Here is a 24,754-nt window from a genome sequence, read left to right as displayed (position 1 = left end):
CTAATTAATCGTAATTTATAAATATTAGAAATATGAAATTTACTGATTTGACTACCTTGTACTTATTTGCATTTACGTATATTTTTACTAGTTACAAAATTTTCATTTGAATTCATTCCGTTGATTATTTACATATTATTATATGGATTGGAAATTATCATTTGCGTAATGACTGGTGGTAGGACCTCTGACCGCCCTGCCTATTTCTGCCGTGAAGCAGTAATGCGTTTCGGTTTGAAGGCTGGGGCAGCCGTGATATCTATACTGAGACCTCAGAACTTATATCTCAAGATGGGTAGCGCACTTACATTGTAGTTGTCTATGAGCTCCAGTAACCGCTTAACACCAGGTGGGCTGTGAGCTCGTCCACCCATTTAAGCACTAAAAATTAATTAAAAAAAAACCTTTTTTTTCTTTTTTCTTGGAAATCAATTTTTTCACGTCACAAGGCATAGCTAGTAGAAGAAATTTACTAGGATTTCATAACTTTAAAGAGATATTTCCACTTTTCTAATTGACAAACCTACTGAGGGAGGGAATCTCATATATATTTTTTTCACGTCACAAGGCATAGCTAGTAGAAGAAATTTATTAGGTTTTCATAACTTTAAAGAGATATTTTCACTTTGCTACTGAGGAATTTCATATAATTTGTTAACAACTTTTCAAATCAACTTGGCATTATTTTCTACTCGTCATGTTAAAATCTCGGGTCATTTGGTGTTTTAAAGTGAAAAGCGGAACTTTCGTTATAAACTAACAACTTAACAACAGGTGAGGTGTATTGCTGCTTCGTCAAGCTAAAATTAAATAATTATAAAGTGGGTCATGTACTAGGTTAGCATAACCGCAAAGAGTATTGCAGATTATTAATTTTATGGTTTTTTTTTTATTTTTTTAGTTCTAGCAGTCGTCACCAGGTGTACCGAATCATCGAAATTGTAACATAGTCAATAGCTCTGACAATAACCATTATCCAGTCATTTAAAAATTTGACCAGTAGTTAGTTAGTTAGTTACTTTCTAACTAGGCTTTCATAACCGCAACAAAAGCTAATTTCGTACTAGGATACCATAAACGTAAAGAATTTTAACCTGTGTTTTGTCAATATCGTAAATGAGGTAAATAGTGCAAATTGTTATTTATGTTAGAAAGCACGTATTACGAAGGTCGTAAGCACACCTAGTCATTGTGTAATATTGAAACTAAGCCAATTCTATTAATAATAAAATGATTTTCCGCCTGTTTCCATCAAATTATTAGTAACTTTGTCTCCGGTACTTCAGTAAGCCTTAGCGGGGCGGGTGTGTCTTTGTTTATTAGAAGAATTAAAATTTTCATGAAATAATTTTTCCTTTAAAACGTTTTTATATTATTTAGTCTTTAAAATTTGTTCTTAACATGAAAAATATTTTAGCTGAAAAATAGAAATGATGGGCAGACGCTAAATTTTACAAACATTCAGAAAAATGTACCAAGGAAACATAAATTCGAAAGAGCTATTTATTGTAGTAAATAATAATTTTAATATAAATAACTGGACTCAAATCAAGCACGGTCATCCGGCCCCAATAGGTTTTGTACCACATAATACGTTTAAATATATAGGTATATACTTATTATATAGATAATTTGTAATAAACACCCAGACGAAGAGCAATCACACGAATGTTTGCCCGATTGAGGGAATCGAACCCACGACCCTTGGCGCATCAGTCACGAGCATAGACCTATATAGTAGTCAGGAGCCCTACCATTTTTTCAATACTCTTGTTATTTTGCCGTTTCTTCAAATTTTATTTATGTATTTCTTAAGTATGTGTATATAATTGAAAAATTTATAAATTCGAAACTACTTACAAACAAACACACAGAAAAATGTACCAGGGAAATATAATTTCTTAATATTACACTAATTAATTGAATTATCAGTTATTTGATCATTCGCTTAGTTTTAATAAAAAATCTACAAATACTACATACAGACATGCTTTAAAAAACTCTGAAGAAAGTACCAGGGAAACATAATTTCGAAAGAGCTACCATACTAATTAAACTATCGTTATGGCATTTCGTCGTTAGTTAATTAATTAAAAAAACCGACAGATATATTTACAAATGCTCAAAAAATGTACCAGGGTACCACGAATTCTAAAGAGGTATTCGACCATTCTCGGTAACTTCTCTGTTCGTTCTGAGTCCAACTCGTGCCGATTGTATAAACGCTAACGATATATATACACACAAATGCATTTTTATAATCAAGAAATTATTATCGAAATCGAAACGCATCCGAAAGACGGGAAACCTAATTTCAGTTGAGGGCACGGCGTCGCGGCGGGCGGTCATGCGGTGACGCCATGTTCAATTTCTTCAAAAGGAAAGGCAAGGTCGAGCCGGGTCCGGCCGAGCGCGGGCGGAAACAGCCGACCGCCGACGCGGTAAAACTGACCGCAGTCGAGGGCCGCGCCTCACGAAACGACGCCACGAGCGACAAGCCGACTAGCAAGGATGTAGTGAACCTGCTCATCCCGGAGACGGACTACCAGCAGAAGACCGGCGTCGGAGCCATCCTGGACATCATGGCCGGCAAGAGACGCCGCGGTAAACGCAGGCCCGGCCAGAGGTCCGAGTCGTGCCGACACAGTCCGCCCAAGCAGAGCTTGCAGCGAAGTCCGTCGGCCGCCCAGCCGCCCACGTCCGCCCGAAATAACGACGCGGACGCAGACGATCCGGCGGAGTTCGTCAGGGCGCTCGTATTGCAGAAATACGCGAAGCCGACCGACAAAGAAGATAAACACGTGTCAATGGTTTACGTCTCACAGCAGCCAAATATAGATGAGAAACGACACACCGAGGCATTGCTGAGGGAGATCGCGAGGAGCATAGACTGCACCGTCGATCAGATCAATGAGGGGAAGCAGATGGGGTCCGCGGACAGCAAGGACGTGAGCGAGCCCGTCTACGAGACGGTGGACGGCGTCGACGCTTACAAGAACGAACTAAAAGACGAACTCAACAAATTGTTAGACGTCCAGAATCGTTTTGAGGCTGAATCTCCTTCTACGGTGAAGAAATCCAACTTGAAGCTACCGAAGTCAGACACTGAGGGGTGTTCGGACGACGACAGATCAGATAGCGGCAAGAAGAGGGTTACATTCAGGAAGCACATAGTCTTCGATGATGGAGAGCAGCAGACTGATGATGGAGCCGACTCGTCGTTTGAGTCCCTCTCTTCCGGCGATGAGGTCGAAGAAGACGAAGGATACCTTGGCGTCTACGAGGACAATAGAACAGTTATTAATGTTAAAAACGGTGAGCCGGTCACAATTGCGGTTACTTGCAATGAAGAATTCAAAAGAATATCTAGTGATAACAGTGATAGTGGTTTTATAGATGACAAAGCGGGTGAGGACTTGACCTGTGCCGGTAAGAGTGTAGTGGAGAGTGAGAGTGAGAGTGAGGAGGAGATCATAGAGGAGATAGAAGAAATAGAGGAGATAGAAGAAATTGAAGAAGAATATATAGACGAAGAGGAATCTAGTGAAGAGGACGAGTGAGTATTAACATTTCGATTCAATAATACAAAGCTGAATAATTACTATGTATGTGTTTTTCGTTACTAAATTCGTGTATTGGAATTTGTATATTAATACGTGGAGCAAAAACTTTGTATCCCTTTTTACGAAAATTGCGCGGACGGAGGAGTATGAAATTTTCCACACTTATAGAGAATATAGAGGAGTTCAGAATGTTAATATTTTTTTTTATTTATGCAAAAAAAAACACATTAAATCAATAAAAAAAACATTACACACACTACCATGTATTTGACATACACGCATATATACTCTTTTGTTTATTGTTTAAAGTCTGTAATCAAATTGAAAATAGATCAGATATTGTTTGTCTTTAATATTCCTTATTTATAGTGCAGCCTTGGCGAAATCTGTGATTAAAGAAGTTATAGTCTTTTACAATAGAATCTTAATAATGTTAAATTAATTATAGTCGAATTTCGACCGTTGGGAGACCACTAGTTTAAAAAAAAAAATCACTTTATTGGCGGTTTCTTTATAGTCCTTCATTCGTACATTTTTCCAGCAATTTGTTTTGAGTTTAAGATTGTTACATTGTTTGTTATACAGGGTTTACAATAAAAGTTAAAAGACTCACTGAATTACAAAAAGACAGTTTTTTTAACCGAAATCCGTAAAAATCGCTAAGTGAATGCCCCCATCACTCTTGAGAGATGAGGTCGAACCTCTATAGTATATCTAAATCACCCTTCAAACCGCATTACTGCTTCACGGCAGAAACAGGCAGAGTAGTGGTGCCTACCCGTGCGGACTCACAAGAAGTCCTACCACCAGTAATTACTCTTATATACCTATATGTAACATGTTTTTATTAAGCTGCATTTATTTTATGATATTTAAATTTATACGGCTTCATATTTTATTGATATTATATATAATTTATACAAGTACTAATGCCACTAATGGTCCCTCAGTAGTCGAAATTCGACTATAATTACTGATTAAAATTATAAGTTTGAACATAACAATGTTCTATTGTCAAAGACTTTACTTCTGTAATCACAGATTTCTACAAGGCTAGACTATAGACAAATAATATTAAAGATAAACAATATTAATCTATTGTCAATTTGACTACAGACTTTAATATTTAACAATAACAAAAAAGTATATATGCGTGTATGTGTCAAATACATGATAGTGTGTGTAATGTATTTTTTATTATTCACATAATAGAAACTTACGAAAATATTAACATCCTGCACTCCTTCTCTATATTCTCTATAAGTGTGGGAAATTTCATACTCCTCCGTCCGCGCAATTTTCGTAAAAAGGGATACAAAGTTTTTGCTTCACGTATTAATCAATTTTAATTGCAAGAAATCAATGCGCCCACTAAAGCAGGCTATAGCACTGCCGATTAAATAGAATGTCTCACGCATTAAGTCTGTCATTGCTACTTTTACTCTTCCTTTCTAAAATCTTCTTTTATATAATAATAAATCAACTTCTTTACGGCTTGGTCATACAATCGTCTTCGCCATCTTCTTTTTTATCATTCTTTCTGTCATTCTTTTTCCCTTTCTTACCGTTTTCTCTCACTCATGGGTAGGTATCATCACCCAGCTTATTTGGGCGCGAAGCGGTTATGTTTGATTAAGTTTGAAAGGTGTTATTGATGACCACGGACTCCGGTAACCGCTTTATAGGGAGTGAATCGTGAACTCATTCAGCCGTTAAAGCGATAAGGAAAAGCTTAGGTAGGAAAAAAAAGTTCATTTGAAACATAAAAATATAACAGACAAATGTTTGCAATTTTTTAAGATGTTTAATTTATTATTGCCGCAATATAATGCTTATTTATTTAGTGACTTTGTTGTACCATGGAATTTGGATATTTCTTTTCTTTAAAGAAATTTAGTATTCAGAGTCGTTGTATGATCCACATTTCGGTGTTTTTATGTTAGAAGCATAACTTACTCTGTCATGTAAACATGTTTATACAAACAAAACGATCTTTAAGTATTTTAAAATCTTTTCCCACGGTCAGCCATCTTTCAATGTTTGCCCGCTTTTTATTTGACAGCCCGTGACGTAATCGTATTTTGACGCACAGACTATAACAAAAAAAAAAGTTTCACGCAAAAGATTGTACGTATGAGTCACGTTTATTTTCTTAGAGTCATGTTGTTTGTATTATTTGTAAATAAGGCGAATGTTTATTATTAATTAAATTTAGCTCACAAAGAAACACGACAATTAAGAAATTGACTAATTTTTTTTTCGAAAGTTTAGTAATCTTTATTTATTTATATACTGTATGTACTGTGTACGAATTGCGTTCTGAAAATTTCGATGAAATACGATCAAACTCTTATTACATTATGCAGTCCTGGTACTTACTGAAATAATAAAATTAAAAACACCCAATGAAATTGAGGTTTTGACCTCATGTCTCAAGGTGACGTGGCGGCATTTGCATCGAATGATGTTCATGGGCTGCGGCAACTCAACTACGCTTTGAGGTCCTCCATTTATCTGATTATTTGTGTACATATGTACTGTTTGATCCAATCAATGTTGCAAACCGCTCCCATGCTCTTGAAATTAATGTCTGCTCTAAATTTAGATTTCATCCGGTGGGTTATTTAGATTGAGAAATTCAGTTAGCGTTCTGAAACCTCAAGAGCTTTAGGTATTTTAGGATTACTAATAGGCTAACTGCCTATTTCTGCTGTAAACTCTATACAATACAATTGGAATTGCGACCTCATGCCTCAAGGCGGAGGTCGACTCACGCTGTGACCTATCAATTGCTTTACCCATCCAACTAGCCACTGCGCTCATCTATATGCGTGACCTATTTGCAAGTTACGAAATCCCCTCCACTGTGGTATGGAATTACCTTCTCCAAAAGAGGCTTAAATAGACTTCTACTCTATTAGGAAATAAAGAGCATCATCTTGTATAGGGGACAAGTTGAAAAAGTGCCCATCTGTAAACAGCGAGTTATCGTTGGAAGACTCACCGAAATAGCGCTAGTAGTGTAGAAAGTGGAAAAGATATAAATATATCAGTTTTAACCGGAGTGAAGTGTGCTAGTTGTCCACTTCGACAAAGCGGCACGACACGAGAACCCTCTCATCATGGCCACCGGTAACTAAATTCCCGATCCTGCGGAAAGAATGGAAAGCAGTCGACGTCGCCCAAAACTCGTCATTTCGGATCCTCCCAATCCACTAACGGTGCTTTTAGGTACCTCCCGGTCACCGTCCTCGTCGAACCCGTCGCTTGCGACGAAGGGCTCGACGAGTAAATTAACTCTCAGACACAGCCCACTGAGTTTCTCGCCGGATTTTCTCAGTGGGTCGCGTTTCCGATCCGCTGGTAGATTCTGCGAAGCACGGCTCTTGCTAGGGTTCGTTAGCAACGTCGTCAGGTTTGAGCCCCGTGAGCTCACCTACTAGTTAAGGTTACGCTGAAATACCACTCAAGACTTTTACACAGACAAGAAAATTAATATTTTTCGGGGCTTGTGTAGTTAAAAACAGTATTTAAAATCTCAACTATCTGTTTTATTACTATTTACGTAGGAAGTTTTTCGTGTTCTTTCTTCTTAGGAATTCTAAAATCTCAGTAAAATGGTGGTTATTGTTCATTGGAAGTTTTTGGAAGAGCATGATAAGCTATGTCACATTTAAACCTGATGGAACACTAAATTAACGAAATAAAAGAATTCGCACAACTTCGCTCATCGTGTTCCCACCAAAACCCTTCTTTTTGTGAAATCCGACAGTATCCTCCTTAGAAGTCACAAAAAAACCCTTTGCTTCAGGCAATGGAGATTTCGTTATGCCTCAATTTCTATACTATGTTATTAATAGTAAGTTTTATTTTGTCCAGGAAAAGCCTCGTGAGCCAAGAGAAGTTCCAGAACCATGTGGCCGCTATCACAGAGCTATCCGACTCCAGGATAGAAGAGGCGGAACGTGCGAAAGATCTCATTGTGACGTACAGAAAAGGAATAGAGACCAAAGACCAGGAAATCGAAGGTAGGTTTCGCACTTTTCTTCGAGAAAATGTTCCACAAACTATTTTTAATTGTTTACATCTTAATTTTTTGTTTATTTAGTAGAGTTTGAGAATCGGTGACGGTAAAATATGACGTAAACTCTCAACATTTATGTCCGCCTGGTACTTAAAGGTCGCGGTAGCCAAAAACCTAGGAAGTAATTTTTTAATTTGAAAGGCGGGCACGGCTCACTTGGTGTTAAGTGGTTATCGAAAAACCACGAATATTTATTGTTAACACCAGATCAGGTCGAAGATTTTCAATTTCATAGATGATCCTAAGGTGCTAAAAGATCACTGCAGAAAGATGTCGGTTCTTGGTGTGGTTTTCATTGTTACACATAGCTCGGTGTATGTAGTCTCTCGGTCCAAAAATCCGAGATTAAATCGTAAAAGTTCACAATAATATTATTTTAATACTTTTGCGTAATGTTGTAACGAAAATCAATAGCATAAACAAAATGATTGTTTTGTTTTCCCGCCGTCACACAGAGAAGTAAATGATTGATTTTGAATAATCATGCTTAATCTTACCATTGGCTTTACCGATTTATTGTTACAAAAAAAAACACATTTAATTTAAAAACACATTAGCACAAAATATGGTTTCACAAAAAACGATATTATCTTTTATCTCTATATATAAAAATGAATTGCTGTTCGTTAGTCTCGCTAAAACTCGAGAACGGCTGGACCGATTAAGGCTAATTTTGGTCTTGAATTATTTGTGGAAGTCCAGGAAAAGTTTGAAAGGTAGATAAATATGAAAATGCTCGTAAAGAAATCAAAATAACAATTTTGTTTTTCCTTTGATGTGTCCCCCGTCGCACGGATCCCTTTTGTTTGTTTTAAGTTTATTTTATAAAACAGTTTAGGTCTTTTATTTATCGATTGAGGCACTACGAAGTCTGCCGGGTCAGCTAGTTATTAATAAATATTCCAGAATCCTCTAGATTTTGAAATGATCACACGGAATTACGTAATTTCTGTTTCGAATTCATAAATTGGAATTCGAATCGGAAGTGCAACTATTTATTACTTGCTCTAACCAGTACAGTTTAAAGAGACAGCAATAGATAAAATAAAAACTCTTTTTCTCAAAATTCTTAGCATTTCGCGCGTTAAATAGTTACTGTTTTAAATGTTTTTTTTTCCGTTTCAATGGAATTCAGGGTCATTGATATTGAACATACGCACTAATAAACAATGCATTAGCCTCGTGTACTTACTAGCCATGTGGCGAGTACGTCACTGGCTCCTTGCCAGTTACCCACGCTCTCGATCTTTGTGCGCTGAAACAACTGAACTTTCTCTGGGAACGATGTAAATACTTGTTCGCGCTCATGTTTTCCTGGTACTTACAGCGACGTGTTCGCGAGTTCATCGTCGTTTGTATTGTCTGCGCATCGAATGTGCATGAATGAGAGTTACAGAAATTCAATACTCCCCAACGACACACTTATTCAAGGTTATGCGATCCTAGTACTTGCTGTATTACTTTTGAAGCTTTCTACAATCCACAAAAGCGAATGAGAAAAATATTCACGGTGGTTGGTGGTTGGTGCAAGCGGAAATTTTTGAGTGATTTATTATTGACCGACTTTTGTTTGCAGTATGCCAAACATTTACTCACAGTAGAAATATCTAGAAAATTCATTGCAAGAGAAAACTCCGTGAAACTGTATATTAATAATATCTTACAAAGAGGATTTCATTTAATATAACTAACTGAATTCCGAGCTCGTTTAGTTAAGACTACAAATAAAATGTTTACATAATACAATTTTATAAGGTTCACATTCGAATGTTCTGTATCGAAGATGTTAATCACGTAGTTCTTTAGATTTATATTCTCCTGGTAATTGATTGGCTGAATTACTAAGAAACTCACATGTTTTTCGCGCTAAATAAAACATTCCTAAGGTTTATTTTATTAATTTAATTTATTATTACATATTTAACTTAATTTATTATGTATTAATTTAATTAATCTTTAGTTTCAAATGGCAACATCGAGACATTATTGGCAGCTTCGCAATATGATAAAAGTATACATAATTTTCGATAACCAAAATACATCTTATTAAGTTAGATTTTCCGGTTGGTTTGAAAATTATTCAACCAGACCTTCCATCCATTTTGGATTTAGTGATGTCAGGAACGGCCCTAATGCTCGCTTTTTACTATCAACCATTAATTATTATGACTTATTTAAATATAAAAAAATAATACGCTGAAGAGTTTTACGTTAATATCTGTTTACGAAATTTTCCTATAAATAAATAAATGTTTAATAAAAAAGAGAACAGAGATATTCGAAAACGAATCGGTTCAAATTTCCAATCGTAGGTACTCATGACATTACGAACGTCAAAATAAAATGAAAAAGTTCTTTGAACTGCAACTAATTTCGTCTAAGATAAACTCCATCAAACTCGTGTAGCCCTGGTACTTGATTTGAGGAAAATTATAAAAAACGCTATAAAAAAACATAATATATGTAAATAAATATACTCTCGTATACACATGGGTATGGATTTACATTGATTGTAATTGAAGTTCAAGTACATACAATTTTCATACTAAATTTATAATAAACATTTCAAAGGAATATGTGGGCTTTATTTTGAGCACTGTTTATTTTCCTTGCGTGTTAAATTTCACTGAAATCCTATAAATAGCGCATCGTTCACGTACCTACAATGTGTTTAAAACATTGAAAATCTTAAGAATTCTTACTTCCTCTGCATTAAAATATGAAAACAGGGAAAGAATATTTTACAATATTTACAATTCTATAAATGGAATTGTAATTGGTCAATTTTTATCTGTTTGTGTACGAGAAGAGCTCGGGATCAGTACAGAGCTGCAGGGGACTGTGTCTACAGTAGTGTAGTATAGGACTCTCGGCTAGATGTAGGTCGGATCTGTGTCTGTTTGTGTACGAGAAGAGCTCGGGATCAGTACAGAGCTGCAGAGGACTGTCTACAGTAGTGTAGTATAGGACTCTCGGCTAGATGTAGGTCGGATCTGTGTCTGTTTGTGTACGAGAAGAGCTCGGGATCAGTACAGAGCTGCAGGGGACTGTGTCTACAGTAGTGTAGTATAGGACTCTCGGCTAGATGTAGGTCGGATCTGTGTCTGTTTGTGTACGAGAAGAGCTCGGGATCAGTACAGAGCTGCAGGGAACTGTGTCTACAGTAGTGTAGTATAGGACTCTCGGCTAGATGTAGGTTGGATCTGTGTCTGTTTGTGTACGAGAAGAGCTCGGGATCAGTACAGAGCTGCAGGGGACTGTGTCTACAGTAGTGTAGTATAGGACTCTCGGCTAGATGTAGGTCGGATCTGTGTCTATTTGTGTACGAGAAGAGCTCGGGATCAGTACAGAGCTGCAGGGGACTGTGTCTACAGTAGTGTAGTATAGGACTCTCGGCTAGATGTAGGTCGGATCTGTGTCTGTTTGTGTACGAGAAGAGCTCGGGATCAGTACAGAGCTGCAGAGGACTGTGTCTACAGTAGTGTAGTATATGACTCTTGGTTAGATGTAGGTCGGATCTGTGTCTGTTTGTGTACGAGAAGAGCTCGAGATCAGTACAGAGCTGCAGGGGACTGTGTCTACAGTAGTGTAGTATAGGACTCTCGGCTAGATGTAGGTCGGATCTGTGTCTGTTTGTGTACGAGAAGAGCTCGGGATCAGTACAGAGCTGCAGGGGACTGTGTCTACAGTAGTGTAGTATAGGACTCTCGGCTAGATGTAGGTCGGATCTGTGTCTGTTTGTGTACGAGAAGAGCTCGGGATCAGTACAGAGCTGCAGGGGACTGTGTCTACAGTAGTGTAGTATATGACTCTTGGTTAGATGTAGGTCGGATCTGTGTCTGTTTGTGTACGAGAAGAGCTCGAGATCAGTACAGAGCTGCAGAGAACTGTGGCTATAATATAGAAAACATTAAATAAACAACATGTTTTCCAAACTACGTCAACATGCACAAAGATTTATTTTTGTCGTTGACGCTCTCAAAGTTTCATCGCGGAAGTCGAACATTAATTATTTTAATTAGATTTTTAAAGATCCGGGAACGTATATACGTCAATTTATTTAAGAAGTTCAAAATAAATCTGGGGAATATTTAGTGTAAAATTTTCACAGCATTCGATACTTCGAACGCTAATACTTCCCAGTGATTTTTTTGTTTTCATACACGGACATATGAGAATGCGTCCCTACTCCTTATCTTGAATACCAACTGGACACATAAGTTCGATTTTGTTGTATAATAAGCGCCCCAATATATCAACTCCAGAAAGAATTTCACGGTAGAAACAGAACGTACAGTACCCGACGATAAATGTTGCACTTCGTTCCCTATGGAAAGAGACAATCGGCTAATTTCGGCTTCGTAGAGCGCTATCTCCGTCACACATTATTCACGTGACAGTTGTCATTCGTGGTTCAAGTGCAGTAGCGTGCGATGCTAATACTCATCAGACTTTGTGTTTCGTGCGAAATTAACCAATAGTCTTAATTTCAAAGATCGATGGGTAACATTTACCGCCAAGCACTGTACCCTTGTTGCATCCCAAACATCCTTGCACTTCACAATAGCTTAAATTTATTGGATGATTCAGTATAGTTGTACTTTTAGAAGTATTTTTTTTTGATCTCTCGTCCAGTTTGTAACTCAAAGGAGCCGTTTTAGAAATCTTTCTGAAACTTTAGCTATAGCTAAATATGTCTGCTTTCCAAGTGGTTGAAGTACATCTTAGATTCTAATTGTTTTTGATTGATTGAAATAAAAAAGGGTGCGTGTACTTATGTACGCGCTATACTTTATTTTTTATGATATTAAATAATAAATATTTAATTTAATAATATTTAGTATGAATTATATTAAATAATAATTTTGTCATTTATATTACTAAAAAATGAATGCTAATAACACTTTTTTTACGAGTGTACATGCGCGAAAGTTCACCTGCGTCTATATTCAGACTAGCCAAGTTACGTCGGTCGTATTGTAATGAGCGATTTAGTGGGCAACTTCATTCTGTTAATTTTGTGTTACGGTGCGCGCGCATCGTAAAATTTCACTCTCATCAATTTTTCATAACGCGCTTAAAGAAGTATAACTTCAAAAACCGTTACAGAACTGAAATGCGAGCTGGCAGCGGCGTACAAAGAATCTGAATTAGTTAAGCAAAGGAGTAGCTCGCTGGAAGACGAGCTAAACGCGGCCAGGACCTGCTCCGCCGACTTAGCCGACCAGCTGCAAAGGAAAAACGGTGAGAGTTTAAAATTTGTTTCAAATCAAGTGTCATTTCTTTTCACCTACCTATCCGTTGGCTACCTTCTTAGGCTATTACGCGACCCACCGAGAGGATCTGGTGTCTTTTTTATTATTAATTAGTTAGATGGGTGGACGAGCTGTGATCACCTGGTGTTAAGTGGTTACTGGAGCCCATAGACATCTACAACGTAAATGCGCCTCCCACCTTGAGTTAAGTTCTAAGGTCTCAAGTTTAGTTACAACGGCTGCCCCACCCTTCAAACCGAAACGCATTACTGCTACACGGCAGAAATAGGCAGGCGGGTGGTACCTACCCGCGCGGACTCACAAGAGGTCCTACCACCAGGTCATTTCGCCTATTCGCTGGTGGCCTAATAAGGGCTATTTCTAGCTAGCTACGGACGGGTAGGTGAGCTTACGGGCTCAACCTGAGAGAATTTGCTAACCGCCGGATTGGAATCGCGACCCACTGAGACGATCCGGGTAGTTCGCTCGTCAAACTCTTGGTTATAATCGACGTGTTTGACGAAGAGGTTGACCGGTGCTTGAGGGTCCACATGTTTCGGTTGACGGCGGCTTTCCGTTGCCCTGCCGCCTAAGTCGGATATAACTACACTTAGATCGAAATTCGCGGGCTGAAAATTTTGAGGTACCCATTTAAGGTATCTGTGGGGAGGGAAAATCTTCCACCGAGCGGGTGATATTTGCTCGGTAGACCGACGGTCTGAATGTTGTTGTTCAGAACTTGTATATATGTAAGCTTATCTTGAAAATGTCGTAAGCGCGATTCAGGCATCTGTCAAATATCTTGCGTTGTATGATGGCTACCCGCCACATATCCATCCAAGTACATCCATATTATTAATACTAATATATAAATCTACAGTGGTTTTTACTGATGTTCCGTTATAACTACTGAACCGTGCATCCGATCGACTTGAAACTTGGTATCCATGTAGAAAATACATGTACTTAATGGATAGGCTAATATTTATATGAGTGTTGAACTCCCTAATAATAATGACAATAAATAATAATGTTAATTTTAAATGGCGGTTACGACTAGTAATTCATAATTGCATTAAAAACGTACTAGAACCGTTTACGATACCTTCGCCTACTTATGAGATCCTGGTACATTTTCAGATGAATCTCTTCGTCAGCTCCGAGCTGAGCTGGAAGATGCCCAGGCTCGGAGAGCTGAACTCGAGTCCAGAGTGCTGGCTTTGGAGAGAGATAGAGATAGACTGCTGCAAGAGAGAACCTTGCAAGAAGAGAGAGCCAAAGAAGTATGTCGTTTTTTTTCTTCCCGTTACCGTTTTTTTGCCAACGAAGGCCAATCCAGAATCCGGCTACTCGAGAACTACGGAGATAGTATTTAGGGACGACAAAGGAAGATCTTCCACCGAGGAGGAAACCCGAAAAATTATAATTTGCGTAATTACTGGTGGTAGGACGTCTTGTGAGTCCGCACGGGTAGGTACCACCGACCTGCCTATTTCTGCCGTGAAACAGTAATACGTTTCGATTTAAAGGGTGGGGCAGCCGTTGTAACTATACTTGAGACCTTAGAACTTATATCTCAAGGTGCGGGGCGCCTTTACGTTGTAGATGTTTATGGGCTCCAGTAACCACTTAACACCAGGTGGGCTGTGAGCTCGTCCACACACCTAAGCAATAAAAAAAACACGGACCTTTGATTGCAAAGATGAATGACGCGTGTTAAGTGAAATGGCGCTAAAACCAAAATAACCTCTCACCCCTCGCATATGTAGTTAATTCAGAAACATAATGACGCAGCATAATGTTGCGAATCACCGATTTAGTGTAATCCATCCGTACTTAATAAAGTAAATGTGAAAGTGTGTTTGTTTGTTTGTACTTTTTTCACGTTGAAACAAAGCAACGGATTAACACGATTCTTTTTAAAAGTGACAATATATTTAAGGGAGTGATATAGGCCATCTTTTATCTTGAAAAAAAAGAACATCTCATTTCCACGAGAAACTAAACTGACAATTTACCTTGTATACAGAGGCGAAGTTGCGGCTATCAATCAGTGTATTTATGTGCAAACAGTTTTAGATTATTTTTTCAACTAATAAGCCGTCTATAATCCGGTAGATATTGTGAAGAATCTTTCTTCTGATTCCGAGAGTTTTGACACAAAACAACCTCTATTTCTAAGGCGTTAGCGTCCGCTGAAGCTGACACCGCGAAATGGCGGCAGGCTCACGAGGCGGTCAGATCTCAAGCCGCCGCGAGGGCGGAGAGGATGCTCGGAGACTGCGAGTGGAAGATGAGGGAGCTTGAAAAGAGGGCCAGAGAAGCAGAGAAATCTAAAAAAGAGGTAAGTACAACTTGACCAAGCTAAGTTTGCACCTCGCTGGAATGCGGCGCCCCGCCCGCTTCCCCGCTCACCTTCCCGCGATCGCCCTGTCGCGTCAGTACGGTTAGCATATTTGTCGCCGACACGCGTCATACAAGTTTTCGTCTCCCTATCCGTTGAATTTTAAAATTTTTAATTGTTCTTCTTAGGTTTTTTGTTGTAGTTTAGTTATATTATTGGACTATTTTTGTTAAGGTTTTGTTGAACTGCTGTTACTAAACGCTTAACGTTCATTTTACTTCGAGAGGATTGTTGTGGGCAACAAAAATGAAAGGAAAGGTTATACACAGTGAAGGGAGAAACATAATCCTGAAAAGGAAAATGATTACTGAGCAATTGGGATACAAATTTAAAAAGTGCAAGAATGGCCGGGTGGTTTTAATACAAAAGCCCGATATCGCTATATTTTAATGTACCTATGTATAATAATTATATTGTTAAAAACAATAAATGCAAAGTAAAATCTAACAAACATTTGTTTAAATTTTTAAAGTCATAGCGAATCCTTTTTTCAGACCGTACCTAAGCGGCAAAGTGACGTAATCGATGCGAGGTGCAAACTTAGCTTGGTCGAGTTGTAAGCTCTGCCGGTTTTTTTAAAGCAATCAAAAATATCAATGAATGGTGGTTGGACTACGCCTCTACGACTCCTTCGACTTAGCGTCCTGCGAATCTGGTTGCTCACCGAATCACTCATATCCCACGCGCCATCATGTAGAATGTTCAGATCTAGATCAGATTTTTTTTTGGGTCAGACCACTTCCCATCACTTGATCTGTATGCCGGTTTTCATTACAACTAAAAACTACTCTTCCAATCAAGTGCAAATAATATTATTATTATTATCAATTATTTATAATAATCCACTAAGCTTATGAAAACTCCGCTAAACTACCAGAACATCATAAATGTAAACAGTATCAATAATTGACAAAGTATGCAGGTGTTCTCATTACAGCTAAAAATTACTTCCAATTAAGATAATTAATTAATAATAATTACCTTCAAAATTTATGTCATAAAAATTCCGCCGAACTACCAGGACATTATAAATGTAAACAGTATCAATTAACCCATATGTCAGTTCTCACTACAGCCAATAAGTAAATTAAGTGCAATTATTATTAATTAATAAATTGCTTACAAAACTTATGAAAACTCCGCCGACCTACCAGGACATCTATACTAATATTATAAAGAGGAAAGATTTGTTTGTTTGTTTGTTTCGAATAGGCTCCGAAACTACTGGACCGATTTGAAAAATTATTTTTCTATTAGAAGCCGACATTGTCCCTGATGAACATAGGCTACTTTTTTAAATTTTTTATTTATTTTATTTTTTTGTTTTCATGTGTGTTTTAATGTTTCCGAAGCGAAGCAAGGGCGGGTCGCTAGTCATAAATATAAACAATATCAATTGACCCGTCGTATATCAGTTAACTTCATCCAAAATCAAGTACAATAAATTAAATTACCTACAAAACTTAATGAACACTCCGCCGGACTACCAGAACGTCATAAACGTAAACAGTTCTGTTATATTTTGGTTTGCAGCTCACAGAGGAAGTGGAAAAACTGAAGGCGGCATCGCGACCGACTCCGTCGCACGTCGCCGAGCTCCAGCAGCTGCGGGGCCTGGCTTCGGAGCAGCAGCGGTCCGTTCAGTCTCTGACCTTGCAGCTGCAGAGGGCGGAGACGAGAGAAGAGACTCTCAAACTCGAGGCCCATAGACTGAAGGAGCTGTTGGAGAGAGAGACGGTCAGCGGGAAAGAGAAAGAAGAACGCCATCAGCAGGTAAAGTAAATCGTTTAAATAAGACTCAACAATTGTGGTTTATTCTTGTCTGTCTCCAGAAACGGTGGTGACTACTCCTCCTTCCCCTTCCGTCGTGCTCCTCAGTCTTGAGGGTCGTGACCTTTACGGAGCATTTTTGTTCGGACTATACACTCCATTACGATCATTTACTGCCAGCAGAGTCTATCGAGAAACTTGTTGTTCAGGGTAGGGTCAATGGTAAGAGATATCGTGGACGAATCCCCATGCGCTGGACTGATCAGGTTAAAGACCTTACTAAAACCCCACTTAAGTGTGAGTTGAGTGTGTGCGCCAGACCTCGGTTCGCAAAGTATGGAAAACATCTGTCAAGGCTTTAATAAGCAAGAATTCCACATGACCATCTGCCAAGAGCAACCGATTATGATGATGATACACTCCATTCTTTCCTGTCCTCGGTGGATGGTCTTATCGGACCAGCGCATGGGATTACACCTCTTGGCCTCTTTCTTTCCACTTTTGATGAGTAGTTTTTGACCCCTCCGCTCACCCTTAGATGATTGAGTCGGTGTTGCAGTAGATAGGTCTCCTGGGTATTTCCATTTGGTGCCATAATGCTTGTTGGGACTTTCCTTATTCCTTCCTCAATCCCCTATCCACGCCATCTGTTGACACTACAAGAAAAACTACGCGCGTGTGAAAACGGCGCGAATGAGTGTGTAAAAAAAACTAAAACATGGTGCTGGTGCAAAAACAATAAAATTGTGATTTTTTGATCAATCAATCAGCTCATATAACTCTCGCCAGTGAGAAAATTGAATAGTGCATCAACGATTTACGGAGAGAGTCCTAAAACTTATCCTTTTCTCAGTCCCAAACATATCTAAATTCAAAACAATGATAATGTTGAGTTTATAAAAATCTTCAATTATTAAACAAATACGTGTCTTCTGTTCTGTAATGAATTGGAATGTAATTAAACGAGGTGAGATGAATTAAATTCTCAGTTAGATAGTGGGTATTTACTGACACTTCAGTGGAGTTTTGGAAGTACTCTACAAGTTAGGAATATCTGAGTCTATGGAGGGACTTCGACTGTCTGTATTTTATACCATTTATGGAAATTGTTCGAAATGATCCCGTCATCTCGTTTTTACCATAACCCCTAACACCAGTAGGATCTGCTAAGCACTTCATCCCACTACCTAGAATCACGTTCATGGATAGTGCATTTCCAGAGACCTTTTACCCACGTACAATCCAGTTCTGGTATGAGCTCCCCTCCAAGGTATCTCTTGAGCGCTACGACATGCCTTCCTTCAAACGAGGCTTGAAGAATCGACAGCAGACAGCAGTCCTGATTTCCATGAGCTATGGTAACCACTTACCATCCATTGGCTCGTATACCCATCTACCTATAGCGACGGTAACAAAAATCAAAAGTACCAGGCTACCATAATTGATAAGGAAGTGTATCGTCGACAGGCAATCAAACAATTAGAAGAGAAGCACAGTAAGGCGATTGAAAATCTCAAGTCCGAACACGCTAGTTCTACTGCAGCATCACGCGCGGCGCTGGAGCGAATGCACGCCGAGAGGACGAGGTCAGCATTAGCTCAGTTGAGAGCCGAAGCTGACCAGGAAGCCAGGAATGCTGACAGAAAACTAAGAGAGGTCACTACTAGGGTGAGTTGAAGAAATTTCTATTTTAAACCTATGACGAAATGTAGCCATAAGAATTTTAGATTAACAAAACTATTTTATATATATGAATATTAATAATATCCTTTATAAATGAACTAACTAGCCGTACTCGCTCGCTTCGCTGGGTATTTAAAATTAACATTATTATTTATTGTCATTATTATTAGGGAGTCCGACGCTCATATAAATATTAGTCTATCCATTAAGTACATGTATTTTCTACATGGATACCAAGTTTCAAGTCAATCGGATGCACGGTTCAGTAGTTATAACGGAACATCCGTAAAAACCACTGTAGATTTATATATTTGTATAAATTAGTCTGGGAGTTCGCATACAGTATAAAGTGACTTTGAACTTTATGTTAGACTAAGTAAGATTTATTTTAGTACAATCAAATTACAAGTGGTGCGAATGACTTTTATAAAAATAATATAGGTTTTGATAAAACAAATACTAGTTGTTTGTAAAGTCGGTTTACGGACGATAGTTTTACGTGATAACGTCAGTAGCAGAACTAATCGAACTGCTAGCTCTGACGTCACGAGAGAAGAGAGATAAATGTGTCACAAGCCAACTCTTGAGCCGATCGTACCTCTCTCTCGCTTGTTCCGACCTTTCGCTTGCACGCTCAAGCTCAGGTGGAACGTGACACTTTTTTGTGCGTGCAGCTTATCAATAATTTTAAATAAACAATAAATAATTTATCTCTATAAACATATTTAAAAGAGAATTCAAGTTATAATGAATGAAAGCGACATTTTTGCAACTTTACAGGAGAGCCATTTAAAGTTTAAAATTTGGAAAAAACATCTTAACAATAAAACTTCGTCAACTATTTGAATGGAGTAAGCTTAATTGAAGTCCAATTAAAACCATGGAACTGTTGATGCGAATACCAAATAAAACACAGCTTTAATTACAAAGATAAAAGATAAAAGTCAAGGTGGGTGGCGCATTGTTGTAAATGTCTGTGGGCTCCAATAACCACTTAACACCAGGTGGGCTGTGAGCTCGTCCACCCATCTAAGCAATAAAAAAATAAAAAAGTTATATGCTAAGTTTTACAGTCGAAGTACCAGGCTGACATAAAGGCAAAGAATTGTTATTCCAGTTTGAAAACCTCAAAGAAGTACTGGCAAGCAAGGAGGCCCAGTTCGAGCACGCTATCTCGGAGGCGCACAGCAAGGCGGACTGGGACGTGCTACAGCTGCGCCATCTGCTGGACAAGGCCGACATTAACTACGCAAACAACATTGAGCTAATGACGGAGAGGCACGAGAAAGAGAAAGGTGATGCTGGTTTGGTCGTTCAGGAAAGGGATGGGCACTTTGATTTTTAATACGCTTTTTATTTAGCTTCAGACGTATGTATGTTAGTATGTAACGGAATCTTTGAACATGATTTTGACAAAATTGAAATTCAACTAAAAAATTAAAAATAAGTGTGAATAGTGTAAAGTAAGTGTAAGTGTAAGTTAATAGTGAAAAAGAAAAAATGATTTTATTGTAATAAAGCGTGGGTTTTTTTTTTATTTATTTCTTAGATGGGTGGACGAGCTCACAGCCCACCTGGTGTTAAGTGGTTACTGGAGCCCATGGACATCTACAACGTAAATGCGCCACCCACCTTGAGATATAAGTTTTAAGATCTCAGTATAGTTACAACGGCTGCCACACCCTTCAAACCGAAACGCATTACTGCTTCACGGCAGAAATAGGCAGGGCGGTGGTACCTACCCGCGCGGACTCACAAGAGGTCCTACCGCCAGTAATTACGCAAATTATAATTTTGCGGGTTTCACTTTTATTACACGATGTTATTCCTTCACCGTGGAAGTCAATCCATTTGAAGTGAAGACATTTGTTGAGTACGTAATTCATTAGAAAAATTGGTACCCGCCCGGGATTCGAACACCGGTGCATCGCTCAACACGAATGCACCGGACGTCTTATCCCTTAGGCCACGACGACTTCGTGCTTTTTAAGATATTATCAAAATAACCCTTCTACTCATATCTGTTCATAAAATATTTAAAACTACTGATACCATGCACCCCACGCTTTTTATACAATAAAATCATTTTTTCTTACACTATTTTTAATTCAAATTTACTAAAATTTATTTTCTATTTTTTAGTTGGATTTTCTGTAAAAGCGTATTTTTTTTGTTTTTTTAAACTATTATTTATTCCTTTTATTTTGCGTTGTAGTCCTAAGTCAACTCCGCCATGAGTTCTAAGCTTATTTATAAATTTAAACCCAAATATTTGCGTAATTAGTTACTACCAGGACACATTCGTTCCCGCCTTAATAAAGCAGCCACGAAAATTATAAGAAAATCTCTTAAAATCTATGGATTCTTTTGAACCAATAAAACTAAAGACAAATTTATTTCCAGAACGCTTAACAGAAGAATGGGAAGCGAAACTTCGGGAAATCGAAGAGCAAGCTTCCACCGCAGCGAGCGAAGCTAAGAAGCTTCTAGAAACGACGAGAGCCAAACTCGTTGCAGAGAGAATCGAGCAAATCAATAAACTAAAAGAAAATCATCGTGATGAGATGAGTGCGTTTATTAATATTATTCTATGCCATTTTTCTAGTTTGAACACCACTTAGGATAATCATTACACAATTGCGACATCGGTCCTATCTACCAATCTAAGTAGCAGCCACCGTGGTATGTGAGAAATGTAGATCTTCACGACGACCTAAATTTAGTACCAATATATTATTATTATAAGTATCTTAAGGAAGCGTCAGAACACTACTTCGACAAAGCAGCGCGACACGAAAACCCTCTTATCGTGGCCGTCGCTAATTACTTATCTGACCGCGACTTGTCAACTGCGACAAAAAGCTTGACGAGCGAACTAACCTATAGACACAGCCCACTGAGTTTCTAGCTGGATCTTCTCAGTGAGTCGCGATTCCGATCCTGTGGTAGATTCTACGAAGCACTGCTCTTGCTAAGACTATTGTTAGGAAATTTTCTCAGATTGAGTCCGTGAGCTCACCTACCCGTTCGGACGCAGCTGGAATAGCCTCTTAGGCTATCAGGGAATAGGTAGGGAAAAAAACGAAAGTAGCAGCAGTCACATTAATCTGTCTATAGACTCCAAAAGAGGGACCCAATGGATAGGTTCATTTGGTAAATAAATATTAAATTGTGGTCAACAGCCAGGCTGATATTATAAACGCAAATTCTAAAGCTTAAAACATAGATCTCATTTTTTTAACTTATATTTTCTAAAAATATCTACCCCAAATTCATCTAAAAAAATAGCTCTTCAAAATTTGAATTTACAGACGAACAATGGGAACAGTTTATGATCGACAAAGAGAATTGCTTAGCGCGAATGAAGATGGAATGTAGACAGGAGGGAGAAGAAGAAAGAGTTAAAAGAGAGAAAGAACTGTTAGAAGAAATTGCTGGTTTGTATCGACTACGCGAATCTGAATCTGAACAGCTTGCTAGTAAAAATCCCCAATACTCACATTTTGTTTCTATCACCTTAAAATACCTAGCACTGAAAAACGTTTCCCTTGTTCCAATGAGATCTTAATAAAGCAAATAATAATTATTAAGAAAAATCAAAATTATATATTATATCATCTTGACATCTATCTGCACTTAAAAACTTTAAGCCACGAGTTTAAAAATTCGTGTAATGCTGTAAATGCTGTATTTGGCTCCGGTAACTACTTAAAACCCATCCAGCTTTACGTAGGTAACTACTTTAACTTACTTAAACCCCCGGCCCGGAAAAAAAAAAAAAAAAAGGTAACTACTTAAAGCTAGATGGGCTTTGAGTAGGTGAAGTTAAAGCTTTCTACCCAACTACAGCAAATCAGGCACTGAATCAATCATATATCATACCGTTTATTAATTTTGTACTGATTGACACAAACAAAGCTTACTATCAGCTACAATTTTCAGAATTAAAATCTCAAATCCAATCAAAATCAGTCGATTTCGACAACTTGGCCGTCAAAGCTGCCGCCTGCGGTAGGACTTTAGCAGTTACCGAGCAGGAACTAAGGTCAGTATCGCTTGCAGAATTTACTTTCAGGAACGGTTTACACCGATGACCTTCTCATTTATGCATGTGACTATAAACTGCACCTCACTTACGTTGTCTCCTAATTGAATGTTTCCTATTATCCGCCGAATTAGCTCTGTATTTCACTATTGCCTATTAGTGTCTAATTGAAATTAAGCATAAATAAAATTAAAAGGATCTAAAATTTAGTATACGTTGCAATTCTGAGCCTTGGTGGCGAATAATCATACGTATATTGAAAACTGGACAAGCGTTTGAGTAAATTATAATAGACTGTAATTTTAAACCATAGACTAGAGCTAGTATATTTAACAATATACATACTTCATGTCTATGTGTCTATAGCATTCATATCAGTTACCATTTGAAATCGGAATAGATTCAGCCTGTCTACTCGCCTAAACAAAGAATGGCCTTTCAAATAGACACTATTTTCTTTCATTAACATTATCCTATAAGTTGGTAGCGCAATTTATACCAAAACGACTTCTTATATTTTGAACTGGATTTGATTTTGAAACTAATCCTAGATAATGAGATTTAAAATATTGTCTTTTGGAATGAATTCGACTACCGGAATGCATGTCAAAATTTTTGTACCACATTCCTAATTTTACGTTTCGCAACGATGCTAACATCGCAAAATGGGATTTTCATATTATTCTCTTGATTGCGAACGCAAAAAAATCGTCATTTTCTTTACTAGTGATTGTGAATAAGCGAACTATCGCTCATCCTAACAAGACTTTGGTTAATTTCATTAATCTGAGCTCATCTTGTATCGTATAAGGAATATATTTCGAGAATAATCTGGAAACCCTTTTCTAACACATCACATCATACTCGCAAACATTAAGTTTAAAATCTAGAGCCACGTAATTCGACTTAGAACGAAACATCTTTAATAAATACATTCGTCTCGAGCATATTGATTGTATATTTTTCTTAAACTACCCTAAAATTGGTTTGTGAATTCCTCCTGAACCTGGGGGCCAAATATGCACGATACAATAGACATTATCGAGACAGAACATAGCAATGTTTGAACTGAATCTATATAGATCATAAATTGTCAAAAGAAATATTAACTTTCATCTATACATTGTACATAATATTCATACATTATCGTAACGGTCCAAAAGGCAGTATTTTATTATGTTTCTTATTCTGTAAGTGAAATGTTGATTTTAATATTATTCACCCGAAGGTGGGTAGTATATTTTTCGAAAATGCTTATTTATATTTAGTTTTGTGGCACGCGTTGCACCATGAAACTTTTACAGGATTTTTGAAACAAAAAATATTTTGAATACATCTTTATTTACTGTATACGATCTAATCTACTTAGAACCTGCTATCTATTTAGGATCTTTGACTAATTTTATTTTGTTACATTATACCCAACCCATACCCAAAAAAAAATTAACTTACATTGGACGAGCCCACGGCCCACCTGGCTTTAAGTGGTTTACCGGTACCTTTACGCTACTCTACTTAAGCTACTACTAATCTACTACCGGATCGAAATCGCGACCCGCTGAGAAGACCCGGCGAGAAACTCAGCGGGCTGATGCATGGGTTAGGTTGCACGTCGACCTCTTTGTCGAGTTCGACGAGTACGGTTACCAGGGTCCCTAAGCCTGCTCCTAGTATTAGAGCTGAAGGCGTCATTTAATTTGAGTATCAATTAACTATTTCCATAAAACATGGCACACGGTAGAATACCTAGTGATACCAGAGATGACAATATTAAAATACAGATTGATATGTTATAACACATTTACAGTACTAAGTACACAATGTATCAATATCAATTTATCAATGCAATATTTACTGATGGTGGTGAGTCTTGTGAGTCCGCACGGGTAGGTACCACCACCCCGCCTATTTCTGCCTTGAAGCAGTAATGTGTTTCGGTTTGAAGGGCGG

The 24,754-nt window shown here is 38.0% G+C and overlaps 1 protein-coding gene across 7 annotated transcripts in view; it reads left to right on the top strand.

The window, feature by feature from the left end:
- Positions 1–2,286: 2,286 nt before the first annotated feature.
- Positions 2,287–24,754, top strand: part of LOC114243508 (uncharacterized) — a 31,300-nt gene continuing 8,832 nt past the window's right edge. For 5 of the 7 annotated variants that reach the window (XR_003624697.2, XR_003624696.2, XR_016325358.1 and 2 more), the window contains exons 1-11: positions 2,289–3,556; positions 7,443–7,591; positions 12,757–12,891; positions 14,043–14,185; positions 15,085–15,246; positions 16,840–17,079; positions 18,544–18,744; positions 19,877–20,054; positions 21,163–21,327; positions 22,071–22,196; positions 22,702–22,804. Coding sequence is in view for 4 of the 7 variants with exons in the window: in XM_028175020.2 (XP_028030821.2) it covers positions 2,361–3,556; positions 7,443–7,591; positions 12,757–12,891; positions 14,043–14,185; positions 15,085–15,246; positions 16,840–17,079; positions 18,544–18,744; positions 19,877–20,054; positions 21,163–21,327; positions 22,071–22,196; positions 22,702–22,804 (2,798 nt within the window). In the remaining 3 variants the exon portion in view is untranslated. Of the gene's footprint in view, positions 3,557–7,442; positions 7,592–12,756; positions 12,892–14,042; positions 14,186–15,084; positions 15,247–16,839; positions 17,080–18,543; positions 18,745–19,876; positions 20,055–21,162; positions 21,328–22,070; positions 22,197–22,701; positions 22,805–24,754 lie in introns of all 7 variants that reach the window. The other 2 variants (XM_028175023.2, XM_028175022.2) reach the window with 2 other exon arrangements.

This window comes from Bombyx mandarina, chromosome 24 (assembly GCF_030267445.1).
Source record: "Bombyx mandarina strain Sakado chromosome 24, ASM3026744v2".
In the NCBI taxonomy this organism is placed as follows: Eukaryota; Metazoa; Arthropoda; class Insecta; order Lepidoptera; family Bombycidae; genus Bombyx; species Bombyx mandarina.
This window is presented reverse-complemented; position numbering and strand designations above follow the sequence as displayed.